The 21,994-nt window shown below is 57.7% G+C and overlaps 1 protein-coding gene across 4 annotated transcripts in view; it reads left to right on the forward strand.

Annotated features, from left to right (window-relative positions):
- The window catches only part of LOC133341456 (A-kinase anchor protein 6-like), a 124,212-nt gene that overhangs the window by 35,354 nt on the left and 66,864 nt on the right, over window positions 1-21,994 (forward strand). For 2 of the 4 annotated variants that reach the window (XM_061550102.1, XM_061550105.1), the window contains exons 9-11: window positions 755-854; window positions 3,170-3,330; window positions 5,653-5,865. In XM_061550102.1, coding sequence (XP_061406086.1) covers window positions 755-854; window positions 3,170-3,330; window positions 5,653-5,865 — 474 coding nt within the window. The remainder of the gene's footprint in view (window positions 1-754; window positions 855-3,169; window positions 3,331-5,652; window positions 5,866-21,994) is intronic. The other 2 variants (XM_061550103.1, XM_061550104.1) reach the window with 1 other exon arrangement.

Genomic DNA, 21,994 nt, shown 5'->3' on the forward strand with positions numbered 1-21,994 from the left:
CCTGAACCGGTGCTCGTCCCGCCATTAATTAAGCACCTCGTGCTGTAGTTAAACCATCTGTACCCGGAGACACAAAGGCGGCTGAGCGTGATTCCAGCCACGGCACCCCGTCGCGCGGTGCCGTGCCGGCCTTCGTGGGCTCCACTCACAAACAGCGCTTGTGTGGGAGGTGGGGGGCCACCGGTGTCTCTGCTTGTATGGCGGAGCCACGGCGCGGGATCGAGCCGGGCTCCAGGAGCGCCATCACGAGCGGACGTCGTTCCTCGCCCCGCGCGCTCATCGAGTCGCCGGCGCTCCAGCAGCGTTCGCTAAAGAGCTGTCCCCGTCGTCATCGCTAAGCGGACAGGGCAGCCCGCTAATGCCTCGTTTATTGCCTCGTGATTCACAACAGTCTACTCCTAAACGATTGAGATAAGCTCCACGGCGTTAAAGTAATAACAGGTAAAGGCGCAGCCCTGCAATTGCTCACTGGCGCGGCTGCTGTGGGAAAGGCCTCCGCCAGACGGAGCCACAGAGAGCCCCTAGAGTGGGCACTATGGCCAACTCTTGCCTCACTTGGTTCAACGTCTCGGCAAGCGTGAAACACACCCACGTTTTATCCCCGCCACGCGTGCACACGCACGCGCCATGCCTTAGGGAGACTTAAGACAATCGAACCGTCCCAAAATAATAAACATCAACAACGCCAACAACAACGCCGATCTCCGCCGGTTCTCCCCGTGGGCCCTTTTTTTTTCTTTTCTTTTTCTGGCAGCAGACGTTGCAGCTGAACCCGGACGCTCACCGAGCGGCGAAGGAGCTGGTGCTGGCCGAGGGGCTCGCGCTCCTCTCGCTGCCGCAGCTCGCCCAGTCCGGTGAGTTCCCGTCGGGCACAAGGCGGTCGCGCCGCCTTCGGCTCGCGGGCGCAGCCGTGGCCGCGAGCCGGCAAACCGTGAGAGCTGCCCCGTCGCGAATATTTCAGCTTGCGCCCCGAGTCGGAGATATTAAACCGATGTGACAGCGATACATTAATGAGACGGCTCGGATGTGACAGAGGTGGGTGTGTGTGGGTGGGGGGGTGCGGGAAAGGTGTCGTGGCCGGAGAAAACTGAGTGGCAGCTCCCTGCGGGCACAGAGAAATGCTGCTCTTCGATTGTGTAATCAGCTTAATTAGCGAAGCCTCGTTTGTCCATCGCAGGTTGCTGGGCGATTGAGAACACCGATGTGTAGAGGTGGTGCCCAATACGATCTGAGCAAAGTAACGATAGGCCGTACACTGAACCCACTGTGGTCGGCACTCATTCAGCGGAGGAGGAGGAACAGCAACACGAACTCCTCTCTCTCTCGCTGCTGAAGCCTTCTCGTCGAGGCCAGCAGCAGACCGCGACATTGGCATGGCTCCTGAACACATTGCCATCACACGCACGAGTAGAACAGTCGATTTGACGAGCAGCCTGCATAGCAGGTGTTGTAGGCTGTGCGGTTGTGGGCGACTGTGGCAAGTGCAGCAAAACCCATGGTTGTACTGCATTTCTACGCTCCCACGTCCATGCTCCCCGACCGCTAACCTACCGTTGACCTGGCCGAATAACTCCCCCCACTGGCTGCCACGGTGTGTGTGGGGGTGGGGGGGGGGCCTCATCCAGCAGTGGATTGATCATGGCTGACGGTGTTGAGAGGAGAGGGTCGTGCCCAGCACGCTGCCGTGGGGGCCGCAGAGCCAGCGAGGGTGCCGCTCCCCCATTCGAGTTGTAAACTCGTCGCGACGTGGCGACACAGTACAGAGGAGATACAAAGACGGAGATGGATGAGAGGAGAGAGATTACAGACCAGAGAAGGGTGAGAGAGATTAATTCACTTCTTCAAGATAATTGGATTTTTTGTTGTTGATGAAGATCTCAATCGAGCTCATATTTCGTGCAGCCCTTTGGTACTTTCCCCGCGAAGCCCTTGATCTCTGTATATGTTTCTATGCCACACTTATTTCGCACCACCGTACGTAGCCAACCATGCTTCTCTGAGGTGCGGGGGAAGGACAACAAACAATTTACAAAAAGCAACTGCTTGGGGCCCTGAGCTTTTGCCTTGTTTGCTTAATGCCTCATCAGCACCCTTGGCATGGACGTCCGGGAGAGATGGGAGATGGATCTCTCCCCTCCTTCCCCCCCCTCCTCCCCCCCCTCCTTCCCCCCCTCCTTCCCCCCCTCCTTCCCCCCCTCCTTCCCCCCCTCCTTCCCCCCCCTCCTTCCCCTCCCCATCCTTCCCCTCCCCATCCTTCCCCCCACTCAGAAATTAGAATGCACCGCTATCCCCCGCGCACGTTCTGCAAGTTGGACCGTGCTACACTTTTGTAATTTCCTGCGTAATTTACATTTCTCCAGGCTATTATTTTAAAGTCTAGATTACATTTTATATTTTACTTTGTCTGACGAGCATTTTGGCTTTTTTTTTCATTTCTACTCAACCAATGACGATGGGGGGGGAATGGTGTGGGGGTGGGTGGCAATACATTTTTTTTTACCAATTATGATGTCGTTTCAATTTTCCCACCGCAGTGATTAACGGTGAATATAAAAAAGGAATGAGTGCGCTCCTAAAAAAAAGTCCCGCTGGGCGCAAGCGTCCGTGATTTGGAAGTTGTCGACACTAATCCCGCTCGCTCGCTACCGGGGAGGCAAAACCGAATCTCTCCTCCTCCTCCATGGCGCGGCGGCCGCGGTCTCCACTCGTGGCTAATTGGATGCTTAATCGAGATTTGTCGCGCTCGCCCGAGCGGCCCGTTGCATTTCTCCCCCGGCAAGGCCCACGAGTGTCCTCTCCCACGACGCTCTTCGGTGCCCGGCAGGAGAATCAGAAACAATTTAGCTGCCTCGCGCCTGGGGTGATAACCCTATAAATTGCAACAGATCCCCGTGTTTTTTTTTTCTTTGCACGAGGCCTCCGAATTAATGAGCGAAGATGCCGCCTTCGTCCGACGCAATTTGTCCCCACGACGGGGAGGCATGCGGCCGCATAGCATCGGGCGAAATGACTCCTTCGCCAGGGCGTGAGCCCTCTAATCACGAGCATCTCGCCCTAACCAGCGCTAATTTGTCGCCAGACGCTCTCTGCCCCGGCCGAGATTAAGCCCGTAATTAAATATTGATTCGCGATGTTTTCCGAAGCCACCCTCGCTCGCCGTGCCCCGCAGGCCTGAAGGGCGAGCTGGAGCGCGTGGAGCGCCTGTGGCGGGAGCTGAGCGAGGGGGCGCCGGAGGCGCGGGGCGACGGGGGCGGCCGTCGCCCCGCCGGCGGCGGCATCCGCGGAGACGACCCCACCAGGACGGATGGGACGAGGCCCGACCAGCCGCAGGTAACGCGGCAACGAAGCGGCGCCCGCCCGCTGCGCCCCCCCCCCCCCACCCCACGGGCCCCCCACTCCCAACAAATTCCCAACCAATTTTAACGAGACGGCCACGACTGGCACGACTGCGCTCATTCCAAAGTTTTCCTTAACTCCTCCGATTTTACAGCAAAACGAAAAGAAATGCCTCCGTTCGGAGTTCAGCTGCTGTCTGCGACCCCCCCCCCCCCCTGCTTAAGCCAGACGCGCGGCTGTACGGCGTCGTAAACGCGGGACGGGCAAGGCCCTCCCCCGCCGGGACGTGGGGGAAATCCTATCGCCCGTTCAATCGTTTCCGTGGCCCTGGGAGTGAGCACGTGCTGATTAATATCCTTTTGTGTCAACTGTGAGCCAGTGACTGTTTGTCAATAATTATTGCGGCCAGACCCTAAGTGCGCAAAAACTGAAACTTTTTTTGAAACAATTTTTTAATTAAAAAAAATATATTTCCCCTCGACCGTTCGACATCAGCCACGATCCGAGGACCCCCCCCTCCCTTCCCGACTGATTGTGATCATCGATACGGAACAATTGTAACTCGATTACGACCGCCGGGGCCCTGATTGGAATGCAGAAACCCCGAGCGCCACTCCTCCTCCTCACCGCCGCCACTGTCCGGCGCTGCGCGAAACAGCTGGAGCTAATTAAGGGCCCCCTGAGCCGGCGCAGGCCGAGCGGCCCGCGAGGCGAACGGCCGCGTTGGGTTACCGCCGCTTCAAATGCTTAAATTGGCCAACGAAAACAACAAAAAGGAAAACAGGCTTCGCTAAATGGCAGACTGTTCGATGGAAATTCCTAAAAAGATCAAATTAATCGCAAGCCACTTGCAAGCCATTTGGTCAACCTGGGGAATCACCATCAGCCACGATCAGTTCAGTGCTGCGTGAAAGCGGTGCCACGATGCTACGGCGCTCAACGTCCGTCCATCCGTCCGTCGCAGTTCAACTCTCCCGCTGCCTTCACGACCTCGGCCACGCGCATCCCCCGTCTGCATTTGTTTCATCCATTTGACCGAACAATACAAATAATAATAATGTCAATAATCGTGACAACAAAAAACAATAAGAGACAAAGTGAATCAAACGGGAAGAATTGAAATTAAGCCTCATGCGAAGTGGTACGTTGTGAGCGGCCCCTGTTTCCCTCTACCCCCCCTCGCCACCCCCCCCACGCTCTCCCCCCCCCCTCGCTCCCCCTCCCCGCGCTCTCTCGCCGTCCTAAGCTCTAATCCGTATGCGCCGTCAGCTCCTCCTTGAGGCTGCCCCTTCTCCGCGACGTTCAATTTGCATTTCTTTCATGCGTGTGATCATTCCGAGCCCCTAATTTTGTGGAAAGCTTTCCGCGTCTTCGTAAGATAATTTCGTTTTTTCTTTCTCACGAGTGATTGAAATTTCCACGTCTCCCCCGCTCGGACGTCCGTTTGATCCTCGGTCCTCCTGCCCGCGCGTGCTCGCCATTGCGCCGACGTTAAAATAAATATACGCCCGCGGCTTCCTCCCCTCTCGCTCGCCCGCGAGTCTCTCCGAGAACGCCGCACGTGCGTCGAACTTCTTTCGCGCCGTACGTAGCCAGCCGAGCTAATCTAAGACGTGGGCTTTTCTCGCCAACACACCGGTGTGCTGAACTAGTCACGAATTGGCACGTTTCGTCTACGTGACAAATCTTGCTGATTGGCTGTGTTGGGTGGTGGCGCTGCTGGAATGCTCGACATCAAATGTACATAGTGCCCGCCAGAACACGTGGTTCAGAAATATGGACGTTGACAAGGAAAGTGACACGGCTACAAAAAACAAATGTGCGCAGGGAAGCAGAGAATCGCACTGAGAGACAGAAAGTCGAGCACCTTGATGAGAGACATCGCCACGTTGAGCGTTAAGCAAAGTGAACGGGGCTTGGGGTACGGGGGAATGGTGGCCGGAGGTCGAGACTACCCATGGAGTGGCAGCCAAAGTAGGGAACGCGCCCCAAAGGACGTTCCGCTGTGGCAATGGATCAATCCGCTGCTGAATGAAGGCCTCCCCATGTCAGTCTGGCGATGAAACAATCCATCGGGCTCCTGTGCACGTTGGACATTCTCTCTCGGATGCCCTCCATACATCTGTTCAAAAAAATGTGTAAAGGGAGCGTGCATTTTGATCCTCTTCCCAAGTGAGTTAATGTTTCTAGAAGCGCCCAAGGAATATGAATCTGTCCATTCGACTTTTCAATAAAAATAAAAAAAAATCTCGAGCCCAGTAACTCTGACTAAGTCAGGGACGGGTTGTCAACTCGATTGTTTTGTCTTTGTGGCAGGCAAATGGCCCGGAAGCATCCGAGAAGTTGCTGCAGTGGCAGGAAGTCGACATCGCCGTCTCTACGGAGGAGGGGGACGAGGAGGAGGATGAGGAGCAGGAGGCCACGATGCGCGACCTCTGGGCCTGGTTGTGCAACGTGGACGAGGCCCTGGCGGGGGCGGCTGGATGGGGCCCCCTCGCGTCCCCACGGCACCACCAGAGCCTCCTCAAGGTCAGGGATCTGTCCCCACGGCACCACCAGAGCCTCCTCAAGGTCAGGGATCTGTCCCCACGCGAGCGCCCGCCCACGTGGCCGTATGGACGCAATGCCCACGTCCCGTCATCGCTCTTACGTTGATGATGCTGCTGCTGCTGCTGCTCCCGTGGTGACTGCTCCCGTGGTGACTGCTGCTCTTGGTGACTGCTCCCGTGAGCGTCACTCGCTGGTTCTGCCAGGCACACCGCGCTGTGTTCGTCCACCACACTGCAGCTCACAGCAACACAACAACAATAATAACACCACGTATAAAGCAGCTTTCATCATGGATCTCAAAGCCCTGCACAAGACACAGCAGCAGACACGAATCTACTCATTCACTCTTCCACCAACTCACCCACCCACTCCTTCACCCACCCATCCATTTACTCACTCACCCAGCCATCCATTTACTCACTCACCCAACCCACCCACCACACTTCCGGCCACAACACTTCTCTGTCTGCTGCTTTCCGTGCACTGCTGCTGCACTCTGGAATTCACCTCCTCCTCCCATCATAATCATCATTGTCGTCGCAGGTTCTCATAATAATCATAACGATGACCTTGCTCAGTGCAAGCATCGTCCTGGGTGAATTACGTTTCATTGAATCGGGTGAGGTCATCTCGTCTATCACACCTGCCACAGTGCCGTTTGTCGCCGGCCACTCGGCGCTTTGCGCTAAATAGCCGTGACGCTCCGCCTGGCAGCGGCGGTGCGCGGTTCTGCACGACGCCGCTCGTTTGCCCCGAGGGGTCGCGCCACCCGTAGCAGCGTCGCACACGGCCCGGTCGCAATGCACGCTGATTGAGCCTCATCACCACGGCTGATTACTCCGAGCGTCCAGGATTGTTTCAGCGCAATCAGTTGGCCGGGGGGAGGGGGGAGGGGAGGGCGGCATTGGGGTGGGGGGGGGGTCGACGCCGCTCTCTCTACGATCAGCGCGATCGCCCCGGCGCTTCTCGGGGGTGTCACGGCGGGTCAGCCGCGCCGCTCCGCCGGCACACCGAGCCGCCACCGCCGGTGTCTCCGCGTCAATCGGCGCGTCGCGGCCCGGTGCGGCTGACGGAGGAGAGGAGGGGCAGTGGAAACGGGAGTGGAGGGTGCGGGCGGTGACGGTTGAAGAAGCCGCCGCCGCCGCTTCACCTGCCATGCCGAGAGGTGGAACCGGCGACCTCTCGTTCACCCGTCGTGAGAACGCCGCCGTCCGTGAGCGACACTTTATTCAAAAAGTAGCAACCGCGTCTCGTCGCTCATTGTCTTCCCAGCTTCACGACGTTTTGTCAACGTTGGCGATTAACCCGCCCTTACCGCCCCCGCCCCCCCCCACCGCCCCCGCCCCCCCCAGCCCCACGCTCGCCGTGGTCGTCGCGGTCACCACAAGTCGCCATGGTTGTTCTTTCGAACTTTTTTTTTGTGTTTAGTTTGTTTCCTTACATACGCACCTCCAATGAGCACGGTTGGCTACGTACGGTGCGAAAGAAGTTCAACATACAGTCCATACATGGTTACTGTGGCCATCATTACCATGGTCGTCGTAGTTACCGTGATTGTCATAGATACTTTGGTTGTCACGGTCAACGCAGTCAATATAATTGTCATGGTTACTGCGCTGCTCATCATTTCTGTGGTCACGGTGGTCTTTTAGAGGGCGCCTTGTCATGGTTACCACTGTTGTCATGGTAACTACAGTCATCGTGGCTACCGTGATTGCCACAATCACCACGGTAACCTCGGCCACCGAGGTCTCTCCCCGGGTTGCCACGGTAACGCCCGGCACGTCTAATTCTCGCGCTCCGCCGTGACGCGAGTTCCGCGAGGTTCTTACCGAAGCGCGACAAACCGAGCAGATGGGCAAAACATTTTTTTTAGATCAGGAACCACAAACTTAAAACAAGAAAAAAATTCAGAAATGTGTTCCTATCTGGATACGTCGACGGAGCCGTGATCAAAGCAGGCGCCGCCCGCTCGCTCTTCACACCCCCCCCCCCCCCCCGTGCATCGTCGCCTCCCCCTCAAGAGCTGCCGTGGACGAGAGCCGGCGGACGTTCGATGATTAGTTTTACTCTTTGAGGTCCACGAGTGTGAAGTCGAACCGTGGATCGCTCGGCCCAGGTGTCGCTGTGATGTGCCGCCCTCTACCCCCTCCCCCTCATCCCGCCCCCATCCATACCCCCCCCCCTCTCTCGATTCCCACCGAGTTCCGCCTCCCAATCATCGTTGGCCGCGCCGTCACCCAGACGGCCCCCCGCACTGCCCCTCATTGCGGCGCGAATCAGGCGTAGCTTCGTTCTTCTTTGTACGAACACGCACGGTGGCCGTTCCCGTCGATCCACTGCTGGATGAAGGCCTGCCCCCGCACGCCCCATGCTTGGCCGCGCCCGCCGGTGCCGGCCCGGCGAAGGCAGCCGGGGGAGCGTCGAGGCCGGGGGAGCGTACGGGCGCAGTACAGCGGCGCCGCGCCGGGCCTGTGACGCCGTGGACAACAATCGACCGCGTGCCCGAGACTCTCGGTGCGAGAGCTGGTCACGGGTTCCTCCGGTTTTTCCGGTTTTTGCCCTTCTTAGAAAGGTGCGTTCAGATGATTTGGCTGCGACTATAAATTCGCACGTTTGATGATGATGATGATACAAGCCACTTGGATGAGCTGTCATGTATGGCCAGGTCGAGCTAATGGCTTAGTGGGCTTTACCTGGTAAATAAAATAGTTTATTATCTGTGTCCCCCGGACCCTGTAATCAGTCCCCGAGGACTGCGCCAGGAGCCGATATTCCGGTAAAGATCATCGTCCCTACCCCGTATTTGGTGCTCGTATTTTTTTCTGCGACAAGGCAATCTTGGTGTAAAATCTAAACGCGTTGGTAGGTCAGCCCACTTTCCAGACTTGCTGGGCATTCAATGCGGCTTTACTCCGGTGCTAAATCTGTCCTGACCCATGCAGCGTCTACCCATGACCCCTAACTCCTCACCCTAACCCAAGTGGGGGGGGGGGCATGACTATTTGGTCGGAAACAAAATAATAATGAAAACTGGGCAGTGGAAGGAGGAAGACTCACCGAATAGTAGCAAAATAAACACATTCCTCAAGAAGGAAACATCTTAAAAATCGGTGACGTTTTGGGCAACGACCCTTCCCCAGCTACAATCGCGCCCGCGAGTCGTGCGGGAACCTCGCCCGGCCGTTGTCTCCGCGTCGAGCCGCTTTGCGTGAATCCCCGTGAGCGATGCTTTTCGGCCGCGGCGAGGAATTTGGCGACGTGTCCATCGCAGCCGCGGCCCTGCGTCTGTCGCGGAGCATTGCCACGAGGACGCGGAGACGCCGTCCCCCCGCTCGCTCGCTCGCTCGGCTCCGGTTCAAGCGCCGGGGCGGTCGGGCGCCTTTGAAGCCGCCTCCCCTTTCATTCCGACTCCGCGGACCCGCGTTTCTCCACCACCTCCTCGTCAATGCGGCCACTGTAGCACTTGGCTCGCCGAATATATTTTCTGAGGTCATCCCAAGGTTTGCGCGGATTCCATTTTTCATCCAGCGGCGAGTTTCCGCACCCCCCCCCCCTCCCCAGCAAATTATTTCCTCTGCCTCCACCGCTCCGACCCCCCCCCTCGCCGCCCAACCGGCCCAGCACTGAGCACCCGTTCTGAATCGCGCCAAAGCGGCCGACGATCCTGGGACAAACGAGCGCAGCCCTGGCGCTAACCTTTAACCCTTAACCCGGCTGCACCGCCGTCGCCCCGGCGCTGCGCTGGAGACTGCAAAGGCGCCGGGCGCTGTCGTTGAACATCCTCTCCGCCGCCAGGTCTCGTTTCGCCGCGTTAATTTCGCGCCGGATAAGGATGCGGAGCGGCAGAGGGGGGCACCAGGGCGGCGAGAAAGTTAACTACCTCGCCTGGTATACAGGAGGTCGTGGGTTCGATCCTGACTCTGGCACCTGTATATTTGGAGTTTGCGTGTCTTTCTCTCTCCCTGTGCTCGCGAGGATTTTTCTCCGGGTCCTCCGGTTTTTCACCCCACATCTGTAATCCGCGTGCGTTTAGAGTTTTTGTGTGCTATCAATTTCCACGTGACCATAAGCCACTTGGTTGAGCTATCATCTATGGTCAGGTCGCTTCTGAAATATGTAGCTCAGTGGGCCTCACCTGGTAGACTGGACACAGGCAGAGGAGGGAGACTTCATTTGGCCGCCACCGTCACGTGGGCCGATGGGAGGGAGAAACGTGGAGCTCGTATGATGCACGCTCTGTGTGCACTTAAGTGGCCGTTATTCAACCAGCTGAGAGATGGTATTCGTATCCTTTTGTTGCGAAGTCGCCGTGTGGATCCCTACCGACGCGTTCTTCCGCCGCCGCCCGGCACGATGTCCGACGCTTCGAAGGCTGCACACGCTGCGAGCTTCTTTGGGGAACTCGAGCGAAACGTCAGACATCGTGCCGACGTTTCGCTCGACGCGCGGTATGGCCCGAATACGCTTGCGAGAGTCTGCGCGTGCGTGCTTGCGTGCGTGCGCGTGGAGGTTTGCAAACACCAACACGATTCCGTTGTGAACTAATTAGACAGCAGCGTCAACTCCCTTCCCTCACATCACCTTCCACCCCCTACCACCCCACCGCCCCCCCCCATGTCACCTTCCACCCCCCTACCCCCCAAACGCCCCCACCCACCCCCCCATTGTTCACAGACAAATTAAGGCCACTTCCCTGTCGATTATCCTCATCTTCCTCTGTGCGTGTACCCACACACACGTGAGAAGGCGCAGCGTGAATTTCACACCCTCGGCGTCGATCCTCGCACGCGAGGCTTACTACGTAAGCGGTGTGCAGACTCGCGCAAGATTCGCACGGAGCCGTGGGCTCGCAGAGCGGCCGCCGGCTCACCGCCCCTCCGTGCAAAGCGACCATCGCCGCCGCTTCTGCGCGCACGGCGCCTTGGGCCGCGATCGCATTGAGACGCCGCCGCCGCGTAAACCCAAACTTTGACGGTAAACGCCGCGGCGCTGGGAGCGGCCTCCCCCCATAGTAGCCCTAGAAGAGAAACCCGGAGGTGCCTGCCTTCTGTCCGGAGAGCAGCGGCGGCGGGCGGCAGCAGCAGCTCGGCGCGTGTGGCTTTCGTGGCCCAAGATTGCTACCCGCACCGCTCGGGGCCTCTGCTTCTCACTTGCATTGGCGATGCCTGTGGACTCGTGCGCGGCCGATTATCGCTGTTCAACTGCAAGGGAGTGCGTCGCCGGCGCGCCGCTCCGCGTCCTCACGCGCCGGGCAACCCTCGAGGGTTTGACCCAGAATCCACCGAGCCAGGAACGACCGTTCATGCTTCGTCGAGGCCGGTCTGGTCCCTCTGTGCCACATCCAGGCACCACTGTTCCTGTAGTGTGACGTGGGACAGCACTGTTCCTGTAGTGTCACGTCAGACTTGGCTGTCTCCGCACTGTTCAGCCGCCACACTGCAGGTCACAGGAGCTCACTCACCCACCCACCCACTCACCCACTCACTCACCCACCCACCCACCCACTCAATCACTTACCAACCCACTCGAGCACTCACTCACTCACCCACCCACTCACTCACCCACCCACCCACCCACTCAATCACTCACTCACCCACTCACTCACTCACCCACTCAATCACTTACCAACCCACTCGAGCACTGACTCACCCACTCACTCACGCACTCACCCACCCACTCACTCACCCATCCACCCACTCACCTACCCACTCATCCAATACCAATACCCGCCATTGGCTACTAAGTGACATGGCTTGTGCCAGGCCATGTGTACCCACTCACCCACTCACTCACCCACTCACTCGCCCACGAACTCACTCGCTCACCACACTGCAGATCACAACACCTCTCTGTCTGCTTCCTCCCTTGCACTGCTCCACTGTGGAATTCCCTCCTCTCATCGTCGTCTCTTGCCCCCCCCCACCCCACAACGATAATAACCTCGCTCAATTCGACAAACGCGCGAGCTCGCGACTGCCCTGCGACCTTGAGCGCTAATCGGCCTTTTGGGCCACTGCTCAAGGAACTGTGAATTAAAACGTCGTCATTACACCGAGACACGCAATGAGCCGCCACGGACATGGAGCGTTATATCAGCTCACGTGCAGGAGTGAAACGGGAGCGGTAGCGGTGCTGGGCCAGGAGGGATGGGTGGCATCGGCATTGGCAGATCTTCGTCCAACAGTGGATATAAACTGTCCTATGATGATGAAGATGATGATGGCAACGTGCATCTTCGTCTGCGATGACTTTCAAATCTCGAAATGCCAACAGGAAGGATGATGATAGTGCTGCCCGCTGGCCGTGTGTGCACAAAGACAAAGATCCCCCGTGTAGTCTTAACAGACTGTTGGGGCAAGCGCTGTTAGCGAGCACCTATAAAGGTTGGCACGGCACACGCGCGGGTGTGTGGCCAACACCGCCCCAGGCCGCCTTTGTCTCCCTAGTGGGGATGTTTTACACACCACACTCGCTACTCATTTGAGGCTGAGTCGACCTGGGGGAGACCAAGGACCGGTTCAAATATTCGCCACTGTTATTGTTCGTGAAAGGGAATTGAACTCGGAGCGCCGGGTTCATAGTGCAGCACGCTAGCCGCTGTGCCACTGCCCCACACGCACACACACGGGGCGTGGCACGGGCGAGAGAAGAGAAGAGCTCATGTGGTATGGGAGGATGTGGAGTTGATTGGACTTGCTGGTGACTGGTACCAGTGGTGTCATGATCAGCCTCTGTGGAGGAAGAGGAGGCTTGTGAAGGAAATTACTGGGTAGTTGGAGGCAGTCGCCCTCCAGCAACAACAGAGGGCGGAGGAGCGACGCTCACAACAACGAGCGTGGGGCAGATAATACGCTGCGAGTTGCCACAGCGGGGAGCACAGGTGATGCTTCTGCAAGTCATTTCGGTCGGTCAACCCATGGCGCCTGGGTCTGTTCCGTGTGACCTCCTGTCGACACTTCGCGTGGCCTCAAGGTGCACCTAGCCTGGCACAAGCTCCGTGGTGACGTCACGGCCGTTGTTGTTGCTGCTGCTGTGCACGCACGCACGAGCGCACGCGTGCGGTGTTCACGGCGAGCGTTTGTGGCCGTGAGCGCGAGTGAGGCCCGCCGCGTGAGAGAGAGCGAGAGAGCGCCTGGCTCAGAGAAGGAGCCCCCCCCACCACTACACCACCTCGTCAGCATCCCTCCCATTGACCTTGACACGCACCTCATTAGAATAAAGACTGCGCTCACCATTCATTGTCCGGCGACTTAATCAGGGGGGAACTCATGCAAATGCGGCCGCGCAGAAAAATAGCTGTCAGGGCCGCTTTGTGTCAGCGCCGACGCCTCTCTGTGCGCGCGCCGGCTCGCCGGGCCTGATTGGCGCGGCTCGGGAGCGGTGGGTGGAGGGGGGAGCCGGGAGGGGGGGCGGCAGGGAGGAAGGCGGGAGGGGCGGGGGGAGGGAGCCGGGGGGTTCAACGCGCGGCGAGGCCCCTGGGAATTCCTGGACACGGAGACGATGGCACGCCTCATTTGCATGTCGCGAGCGCACCGTTCGCCCCTCGCCTCCTCCGCGTCCCCGCAGTTTGTCAACAGATGCGCGTGCCCCCCGATCGCTCCCCAGAGCCGCCGTGGCTTTGCCGTCTCGTCCCGGCCTCCAGGTGGAGGGACCCGCGGGGAACGCGTAGGGGGGTGGGGGGGTACGAGAGCGGAGCGGGGTCACAAAGCAAGGGGATGGAAATGGTGGGGGGGGGTCACGGATGAACGCGGGGGGTGCAGGGCGCCTCGTATTTATCACTGCAGTTATTCTCCCGGTTTACGTCGGGCGGGGGGGGGGGTGATGCATTCCTGCACGGGGTGACGACGAATATCGAAGCGACGTCGATCGAAGCGGATTTACTTACAGGGTGGTGGGTGGAGGCGAAAGCCGAGAGGCGACAGATAATGGTCAAGGGCGCACGATGCTGTTGGCGACCTAAGTGTGCGTGGGGGGGGGGGGCGACGCACAATCACGTGGTGGTGGCGGCGGCGTCCACAGAGGGACGACGTGTTTGCGAGACAGCGTAGCGGGGCGAGACGTACATCGGGGCACTGCCGTGCCGTCCTCTCCGGAAATATAAACGAGGAACTTTCTAACCTCCGCTGTGCTTGAAAGTAATAGTTGCGGCTGACAATGTGGCAGTGCGTGCGTGAGGGACCAGATCTCGAGAACTTTCATCGGCACCGGGCGTCATCCTTTCTGGACCCGCAGGATGCGGTAAATTCTGATCGTCCGCTCTGTCGAGGCTAAAGATGACTCCCGTCCTGTGATCTATGGGGGGTGGCGAATGCACGCAATAAGTTTTATTCATTTTAACGTCGGGCTTAGCTTCACGTTCCGTACGTCACATTTAAGAAGAGAAAGAAAACAGAACTGAAATGACCGAGAGGTGGGATAAGAGTGGTGCGTTTGCCCTCATCGGGCGTGGGTGGTGGTCGTGGTGGGGAGCGGTGTTGCAGCGGTTAGCATGCTGCGCTAGGAACCCGGCGACCCGGATTCGATTCCCGCTCACGGCCAACACCGGTGACGATTATCTGAACAGTTCCTGGGCCTCCCCTAGGTTGACTCAGCCTCAAATGAGTACCTAATGCGGTGTGTAAACATCGCCACTGGGGAGACAAAGGCGGTCGGGCGTGTTGTTGGCCACCCACCCCCTCGTGTACCGTTCCGGCCTTCGTTGGTGCTCGCAAACAGCACTTGCCCCGACAGTCTGTTAAGGCTATACGGGGGTCTTTGTCTTTGGTGGTAAAAGGGTCGAGGGAAGGAGCCGAACGTCCACAGAGGAGTGGAACGGCTAAAGAGGGACCCCCACAATCCAATAGCAACGCCCGCCATTGGGCCCCCTCTCAAAGTGAATCACGGAGCGGTCGCCCGCGTTTAGCGGCGGGACTTTCCCCCTGTAGCCTCGCGCTCATCCCAGCCAATCACGGTTTGATAAAAAAAAGGAATTGCCGCTTTCTGGGAAGTCATTCGTGCTTGACCTGTCGCGACACCAGCGCCCGTAATGGGAGTGTACATTTTTCTGCACGGGCTGGTAGGATGGGGATGGTTTTTTTGTTTTTATTTGTATGTTTTTGGGGTGATTTGTTTACCTTTCCTGTGCACTTTGCAGTGCTGTCGTGTTTTTTATTCTTTGTTGTTGTAACCTTCTTAGCCCCTGCGCCTACTGGACATCTGTGGAAAAACAGAGCTTTATAGCTTCACCGGGTTCCTCCTGCGGTATAAATTAATAAATATTCTTATTCTGATGAGGAGGAGCCGATGAGGTGCTGCCCATTGCTCAGTCGAACGAGGCTCTCAACAGCCTCCCTCACCACCGCCCCTCGTGGACCCTTCAGCGATGCACGACGATGATGTATGGAAAACCAAACGGAGTTCACAAGATGTCACAAGCACTCCGTGAAAAAGCCGACAACGCAGATGGACCCCTGGGTTTGATCTTCAGCGAGGTTCATGGGCATCAACCTCCGATTAGCACGGTTGGCTACGTACGGTGCGAAAGAAGTTCAACGTACGTACATATGCATATAAACATAAATTAATATTCTGATTCTGACATGCGAAAAACGCATCCACACACCCATAATGTCAGCAGCAGATGTGGTGATACTTGATCGTGATGATGAATCAATGGAAGATTAAAAATTCTGCGGCAGTGTGCGGCGACTGTGGTCACCACCTCGAACAGCACCTTGGAACGTGAAACGTGGACTCGGTACCCGGTTCACCATCGTGTCAGATTCCATCGGCCGATCCTCGAATCCTCGGCGCGTGAGGCAGCGGTTGGAGTGTGGCGCAATTCAACCCTGAAACCTGTGCCTCACGCTTAGCCGACTTTGTGTTCATGAAGATTTTGTTTTTAATTAAATAAGTAAATGCCAATTTTCTATTTTTTCTCTCTCTGTCTTCTTCTTTTCTTCTCGCAGAAAAAAAAAAATGTGGCGACCGTCTCCATCGTCGGGCGTAATTAACGCGACGCTCGGGCCTGCGAGCTGCGTGGCTGATGTTCGGGGGAGGGGCGCAAATTGATTCCCGTCCGCGGAAACGTAACGCTCGTGCGCTCGGAGCAGCGAGGGGGGGGGGAGGGCGCGGCGTTTGACGGGACGTTGAAAGGCGGCGTGGCTCGGAGCCGAGAGCGAAATCAAATTATTCCGGGGGAAGATAAATGAGATGGGCAACGTTGCGCAAGTTCCCAAAGTCCATTTGCAATTCATCGTGCCGCTTGATCGTTAATGCACGACGCAGATTGCCCGATACCTGCGCGATGGAGCGGGCGCACGATAGCGCGGGGCCCTAATGAAGTTTTCCGTAGCGGCGGAGCGATTTTAGTGGTTAGCAGGATTTGATTAGAAATCTGGAACAAAATTCCCTCCCACGACAGTTAGCCGCCGCAAATTGATATTGATGAAGGCCGGACTCGTCTCGTGACGCACCGCGGTCGTCCATCAAAGTCATGGAAGGTTGCACACGCCGAACGAGACGATCGGCCAAACTAGTCGGCGTCGTGCCTCCCACCGGTTTTTTCCGCCGGTGCCGCAGTGATGCTGCCGCCGCTGCCGCCGCTGCCGCCGCTCCTCCTCTGCCAGCCGCCGCGGAACGAACGGCGCCGGCGAGACCGGCGAATTCGGGGATTGAGTGCCACGTGCGTGCGGTGCTCGCCTCGCCTTCGCCATTCGCGAACGTGAGGGGACCCCCCCTCCCGCGAAAGCTGCGCTTTGGTCACCGCGATGAAAATAAATTACTCAAGCTCATCACCAGCAGCTTCGTCGTCAGCCATGATCTATCCACTGCTGGCCACAGACCCCCTAAAGCTGTGGCCACCTCTCATTGGCGCTGCGTTGTAGCAATCCATCTAGCAGCGGCACGTGAGCTGACTTCATCGTCCCGTCTCCAAGGCAGATGTCTTCCCTGCCACTGTAACAACTCGTCGAAATGGAGATTATCTGGCAGGATTTATCCTGCCGTGGGTGGACATCTTGGGTCCCATGGATATCTTGGGTGAGAGTTTGCGTCAGGGTCAGGGGTGCTCCGCAGACCCTGGAGCGTGTCGCCTCTCCTCGACCCTAAAACCGTGGGGTGTCTGGGACTTGCTGTGCTGGGTGGGTGGGTGGGTGTCAGGAGCCCGCAGCCGTGCATCGTTACAGGCCCGGTTGGCGCCAACCTACTTCGCAAAACATTTAAATTAAAGTTTTTCGGTCACGTGACGGTGTCTCTTCCTCACCCGCTCACACCGTCACGGGACGGTGTCTCTTCCTCACCCGCTCACACCGCCACCGTCGCGGGACGGTGTCTCTTCCTCACCCGCTCACACCGCCACCGTCGCCGCCCGCGTCGCTCGCCCCGCTCGCTTCCCCGCAACGTCATCTCAGCATCTCGCCAAAGCGAAAACCAAACTTCACCGGAACCCTTCGGCGGCAAGCTACGAGCAAGGGGCCTGACGCCGGCGACGGGGGACGCGAAGCGACAAGTTGGCGCGGACGCGGAGACGTCCTAAAGTGGGAACGGGATTTAGAGGATATTAAACTCGCGGGCCGATTCGCACTGATCGCTCCGTGCCATGACTGACCCCCGCGATGCTCCCCACTCCGTCGGACGGTTCTCCAAGCCGGAGGGCCCCCCACCCCACCCACCCCACCCACCACCCACTCCCACTTTCTCAAGCCGCGCGCCCGCTTTACCATTCTGCGCGTCGCCATGGGTACGACGTTCTGTGCCAACAATCCCCGCATGGAGGGGGTGTTTTTTCTTTCTCCTTACTACCACTACTACCCATAATGCCCTTGGAAATGTTTTAATTGGCAAAGAGAGCAAAGAGAGAGCAAAGAGAGGGGGAATTTGCGTAGCTGCAGGAATGCGCTCCTCCGCTCGCGCTGCTCATTAAATCGCGGCGCAAAACCGAGAGGAACAATTCCAGCGGGCAGCGCCGGACCGAGGAAGGAAAAAAAGACAACCCCTCAGCATTACTGCTAAACCCCCTTTTATTGCCACTTGGCATTCATCGCGGGGTGTTCCTGGAGAAGATGTGCGTGCGGGCACAACTACACTCCCGTGTTTGCGGTAGCGCTGTGCGCTCGATGCCGTGGGACGTGGCAGCCTCTCCGCCAGCCCCTCCCTGCCGCCCCCTTTCAGGCCCCCCACTCCGTCCACTACCCCCCCCCCCACCACTGCCCCCCCCCCCCGCCCCGCCACCCCCTCGTGTCATTTTCACCGCCCCGAGTACTGTAGTCCACATCTGCCAAGCAAATGCTGCTGCAGGCCCCCGCGGTTTAAACAAATCTGTAATATGCTTTATTTATTTATCTTGCCATGTTTCTGCCGCGGCCTTCATTCTCAGCAGCCGATTGCGGCATGAGCCAATGATGATGATGATGTTGCCGATGTTGCTGGGGTGAGACGCCATGACGTCTCGCCGGATTGGCGGCCCGCGTGGCGTTGCCCTGTCGGGCGCCGATCCTAGATCAACTTTTTGGAGCCGGCAAATGTGCGCACGTGACACGTGCGAGCACGCACACGTGCATCGAAGACAAAGATCCCCCGTGTAGCGTTAACTGTTGCAGCAAGTGCTGTTAGCAAGCACCTATGAAGGCCGGCACAGCATACGAGGGGGTGGGTGGCCAACACCACGCCCGGCCGCCTTTTTCTCCCCATTGGCGACGTTTACACACTGCATCAGGTACTCATTTGAGGCTAAGTCGACCTATGGGAGTCCCATGACCGGTTCAGATAATCGTCGGCCGTGAGCGGGAATCGAACTCGGGTCGCCGGGTTTCGTAGCGCAGCGCGCGCTGAATGCTACACCGCCGCTCCACACACGCGCATCTCACACGTCCTCACACACACACAAACACACATCCAGACATACGTGCAAAGTTACAAACACACCCATAATAAACACACACACACGGAGGAATGCACAGATCCAAATATCGAGGTCTCCGTGTAACCTACACAGATTGTTGGGGCAGGTGTTGTTAGCGAGTTACCCTATTAAGGCTGCTACAGCACACAATGGGGTGGTTGGCCAGCACCAAACCATCAGCACTCTCTCGAGTGCTGATGGTTACACACCAAACCAGGTAATCATTTTAAGGCTGAGTCAACGTAGGGGAGACGCAGCACCACTTCAGATATTGACCAATGTTATTTAACAGTGAGCAGGAATCGAAGTCGCGTCGCCGGGTTTGTGCGGTGGGTGGTTGTGGCGTGCAGTGAGCAGTTATTGGTGCGGTGAGCAGTTATTGGTGTGGTAAGAGGTTATTGGTGCGGTGAGAAGTTTTGGCGTACAGTGAGTGGTTCTTGATGCGGTGCGCCGTTATTGGTGCGGTGAGCGGCTACGGCATGTGGTGAGCGGTTATTGGTGCGGTGAGCGGCTACGGTATGTGGTGAGCGGTTATTGGTGCGGTGAGCGGCTACGGTATGTGGTGAGCGGTTATTGGTGCGGTGAGTGGCTACGGTATGTGGTGAGTGGTTATTGGTGCGGTGAGCGGCTACGGTATGTGGTGAGCGGCTATTGGTGCGGTGAGCGGCTACGGTATGTGGTGAGTGGTTATTGGTGCAGTGAGTGGCTACGGCATGTGGTGAGCGGTTATTGGTGCGGTGAGCGCCTACGGTATGTGGTGAGCGGTTATTGGTGAGTTGAGTGGCTACGGTATGTGGTGAGTGGTTATTGGTGCAGTGAGTGGCTACGGCATGTGGTGAGCGGTTATTGGTGCGGTGAGCGGCTACGGTATGTGGTGAGTGGTTATTGGTGCAGTGAGTGGCTACGGCATGTGGTGAGTGGTTATTGGTGCGGTGAGTGGCTACGGTATGTGGTGAGCGGTTACTGGTGCGGTGAGTGGCTACGGTATGTGGTGAGTGGTTATTGGTGCGGTGAGCGGCTACGGTATGTGGTGAGCGGCTATTGGTGCGGTGAGCGGCTACGGTATGTGGTGAGTGGTTATTGGTGCAGTGAGTGGCTACGGCATGTGGTGAGCGGTTATTGGTGCGGTGAGCGGCTACGGTATGTGGTGAGTGGTTATTGGTGCAGTGAGTGGCTACGGCATGTGGTGAGCGGTTATTGGTGCGGTGAGTGGCTACGGCATGTGGTGAGTGGTTATTGGTGCAGTGAGTGGCTACGGCATGTGGTGAGCGGTTATTGGTGCGGTGAGCGGCTACGGTATGTGGTGAGTGGTTATTGGTGCAGTGAGTGGCTACGGCATGTGGTGAGTGGTTATTGGTGCGGTGAGTGGCTACGGTATGTGGTGAGCGGTTATTGGTGCGGTGAGTGGCTACAGTATGTGGTGAGTGGTTATTGGTGCGGTGAGCGGCTACGGTATGTGGTGAGTGGTTATTGGTGCGGTGAGTGGCTACGGTATGTGGTGAGTGGTTATTGGTGCGGTGAGTGGCTACGGCATGTGGTGAGCGGTTATTGGTGCGGTGAGTGGCTACGGCATGTGGTGAGCGGTTATTGGTGCGGTGAGCGGCTACGGTATGTGGTGAGTGGTTATTGGTGCGGTGAGTGGCTACGGTATGTGGTGAGCGGTTATTGGTTTCGGTGAGTGGCTACGGTATGTGGTGAGTGGTTATTGGTGCGGTGAGTGGCTACGGTATGTGGTGAGCGGTTATTGGTTTCGGTGAGTGGCTACGGTATGTGGTGAGTGGTTATTGGTGCGGTGAGTGGCTACGGCATGTGGTGAGCGGTTATTGGTTTCGGTGAGCGGCTACGGTATGTGGTGAGTGGTTATTGGTGCGGTGAGTGGCTACGGTATGTGGTGAGCGGTTATTGGTGCGGTGAGTGGCTACGGTATGTGGTGAGCGGTTATTGGTGCGGTGAGAGGCTACGGTATGTATTGAGCGGTTATTGGTGCAGTGAGTGGCTACGGTATGTGGTGAGCGGTTATTGGTGCAGTGAGTGGCTATGGTATGTGGTGAGCGGTTATTGGTGCGGTGAGTGGCTACGGTATGTGGTGAGCGGTTATTGGTGCGGTGAGTGGCTACGGTATGTGGTGAGCGGTTATTGGTGCGGTGAGTGGCTACGGTATGTGGTGAGTGGTTATTGGTGCGGTGAGTGGCTACGGCATGTGGTGAGCGGTTATTGGTGCGGTGAGTGGCTATGGTATGTGGTGAGCGGTTATTGGTGCGGTGAGTGGCTACGGCATGTGGTGAGCGGTTATTGGTGTGGTGATCGGCTACGGTATGTGGTGAGCGGTTATTGGTGCGGTGAGTGGCTACGGTATGTGGTGAGTGGTTATTGGTGCGGTGAGTGGCTACGGCATGTGGTGAGCGGTTATTGGTGCGGTGAGTGGCTACAGCATGTGGTGAGCGGTTATTGGTGCGGTGAGCGGCTACGGTATGTGGTGAGTGGTTATTGGTGCGGTGAGCGGCTACGGTATGTGGTGAGCGGTTATTGGTGAGGTGAGCGGCTACGGCATGTGGTGAGCGGTTATTGGTGAGGTGAGCGGCTACGGCATGTGGTGAGCGGTTATTGGTGCGGTGAGCGGCTACGGCATGTGGTGAGTGGTTATTGGTGCGGTGAGTGGCTACGGTATGTGGTGAGCGGTTATTGATGCGGTGAGCGGCTACGGTATGTGGTGAGTGGTTATTGGTGCGGTGAGTGGCTACGGCATGTGGTGAGCGGTTATTGGTGCGGTGAGTGGCTACGGCATGTGGTGAGCGGTTATTGGTGCGGTGAGCGGCTACGGTATGTGGTGAGTGGTTATTGGTGCGGTGAGCGGCTACGGTATGTGGTGAGCGTTTATTGGTGAGGTGAGCGGCTACGGCATGTGGTGAGCGGTTATTGGTGAGGTGAGCGCTACGGCATGTGGTGAGCGGTTATTGGTGCGGTGAGCGGCTACGGCATGTGGTGAGTGGTTATTGGTGCGGTGAGTGGCTACAGTATGTGGTGAGCGGTTATTGATGCGGTGAGCGGCTATGGTATGTGGTGAGCGGTTATTGGTGTGGTGAGCGGCTACGGTATGTGGTGAGTGGTTATTGGTGCGGTGAGCGGCTACGGTATGTGGTGAGCGGTTATTGGTGAGGTGAGCGGCTACGGCATGTGGTGAGCGCTTATTGGTGAGGTGAGCGGCTACGGCATGTGGTGAGCGGT

This window comes from Lethenteron reissneri, chromosome 11 (assembly GCF_015708825.2).
Source record: "Lethenteron reissneri isolate LAM-NWPU_2019-01 chromosome 11, ASM1570882v1, whole genome shotgun sequence".
NCBI lineage: Eukaryota > Metazoa > Chordata > Hyperoartia > Petromyzontiformes > Petromyzontidae > Lethenteron > Lethenteron reissneri.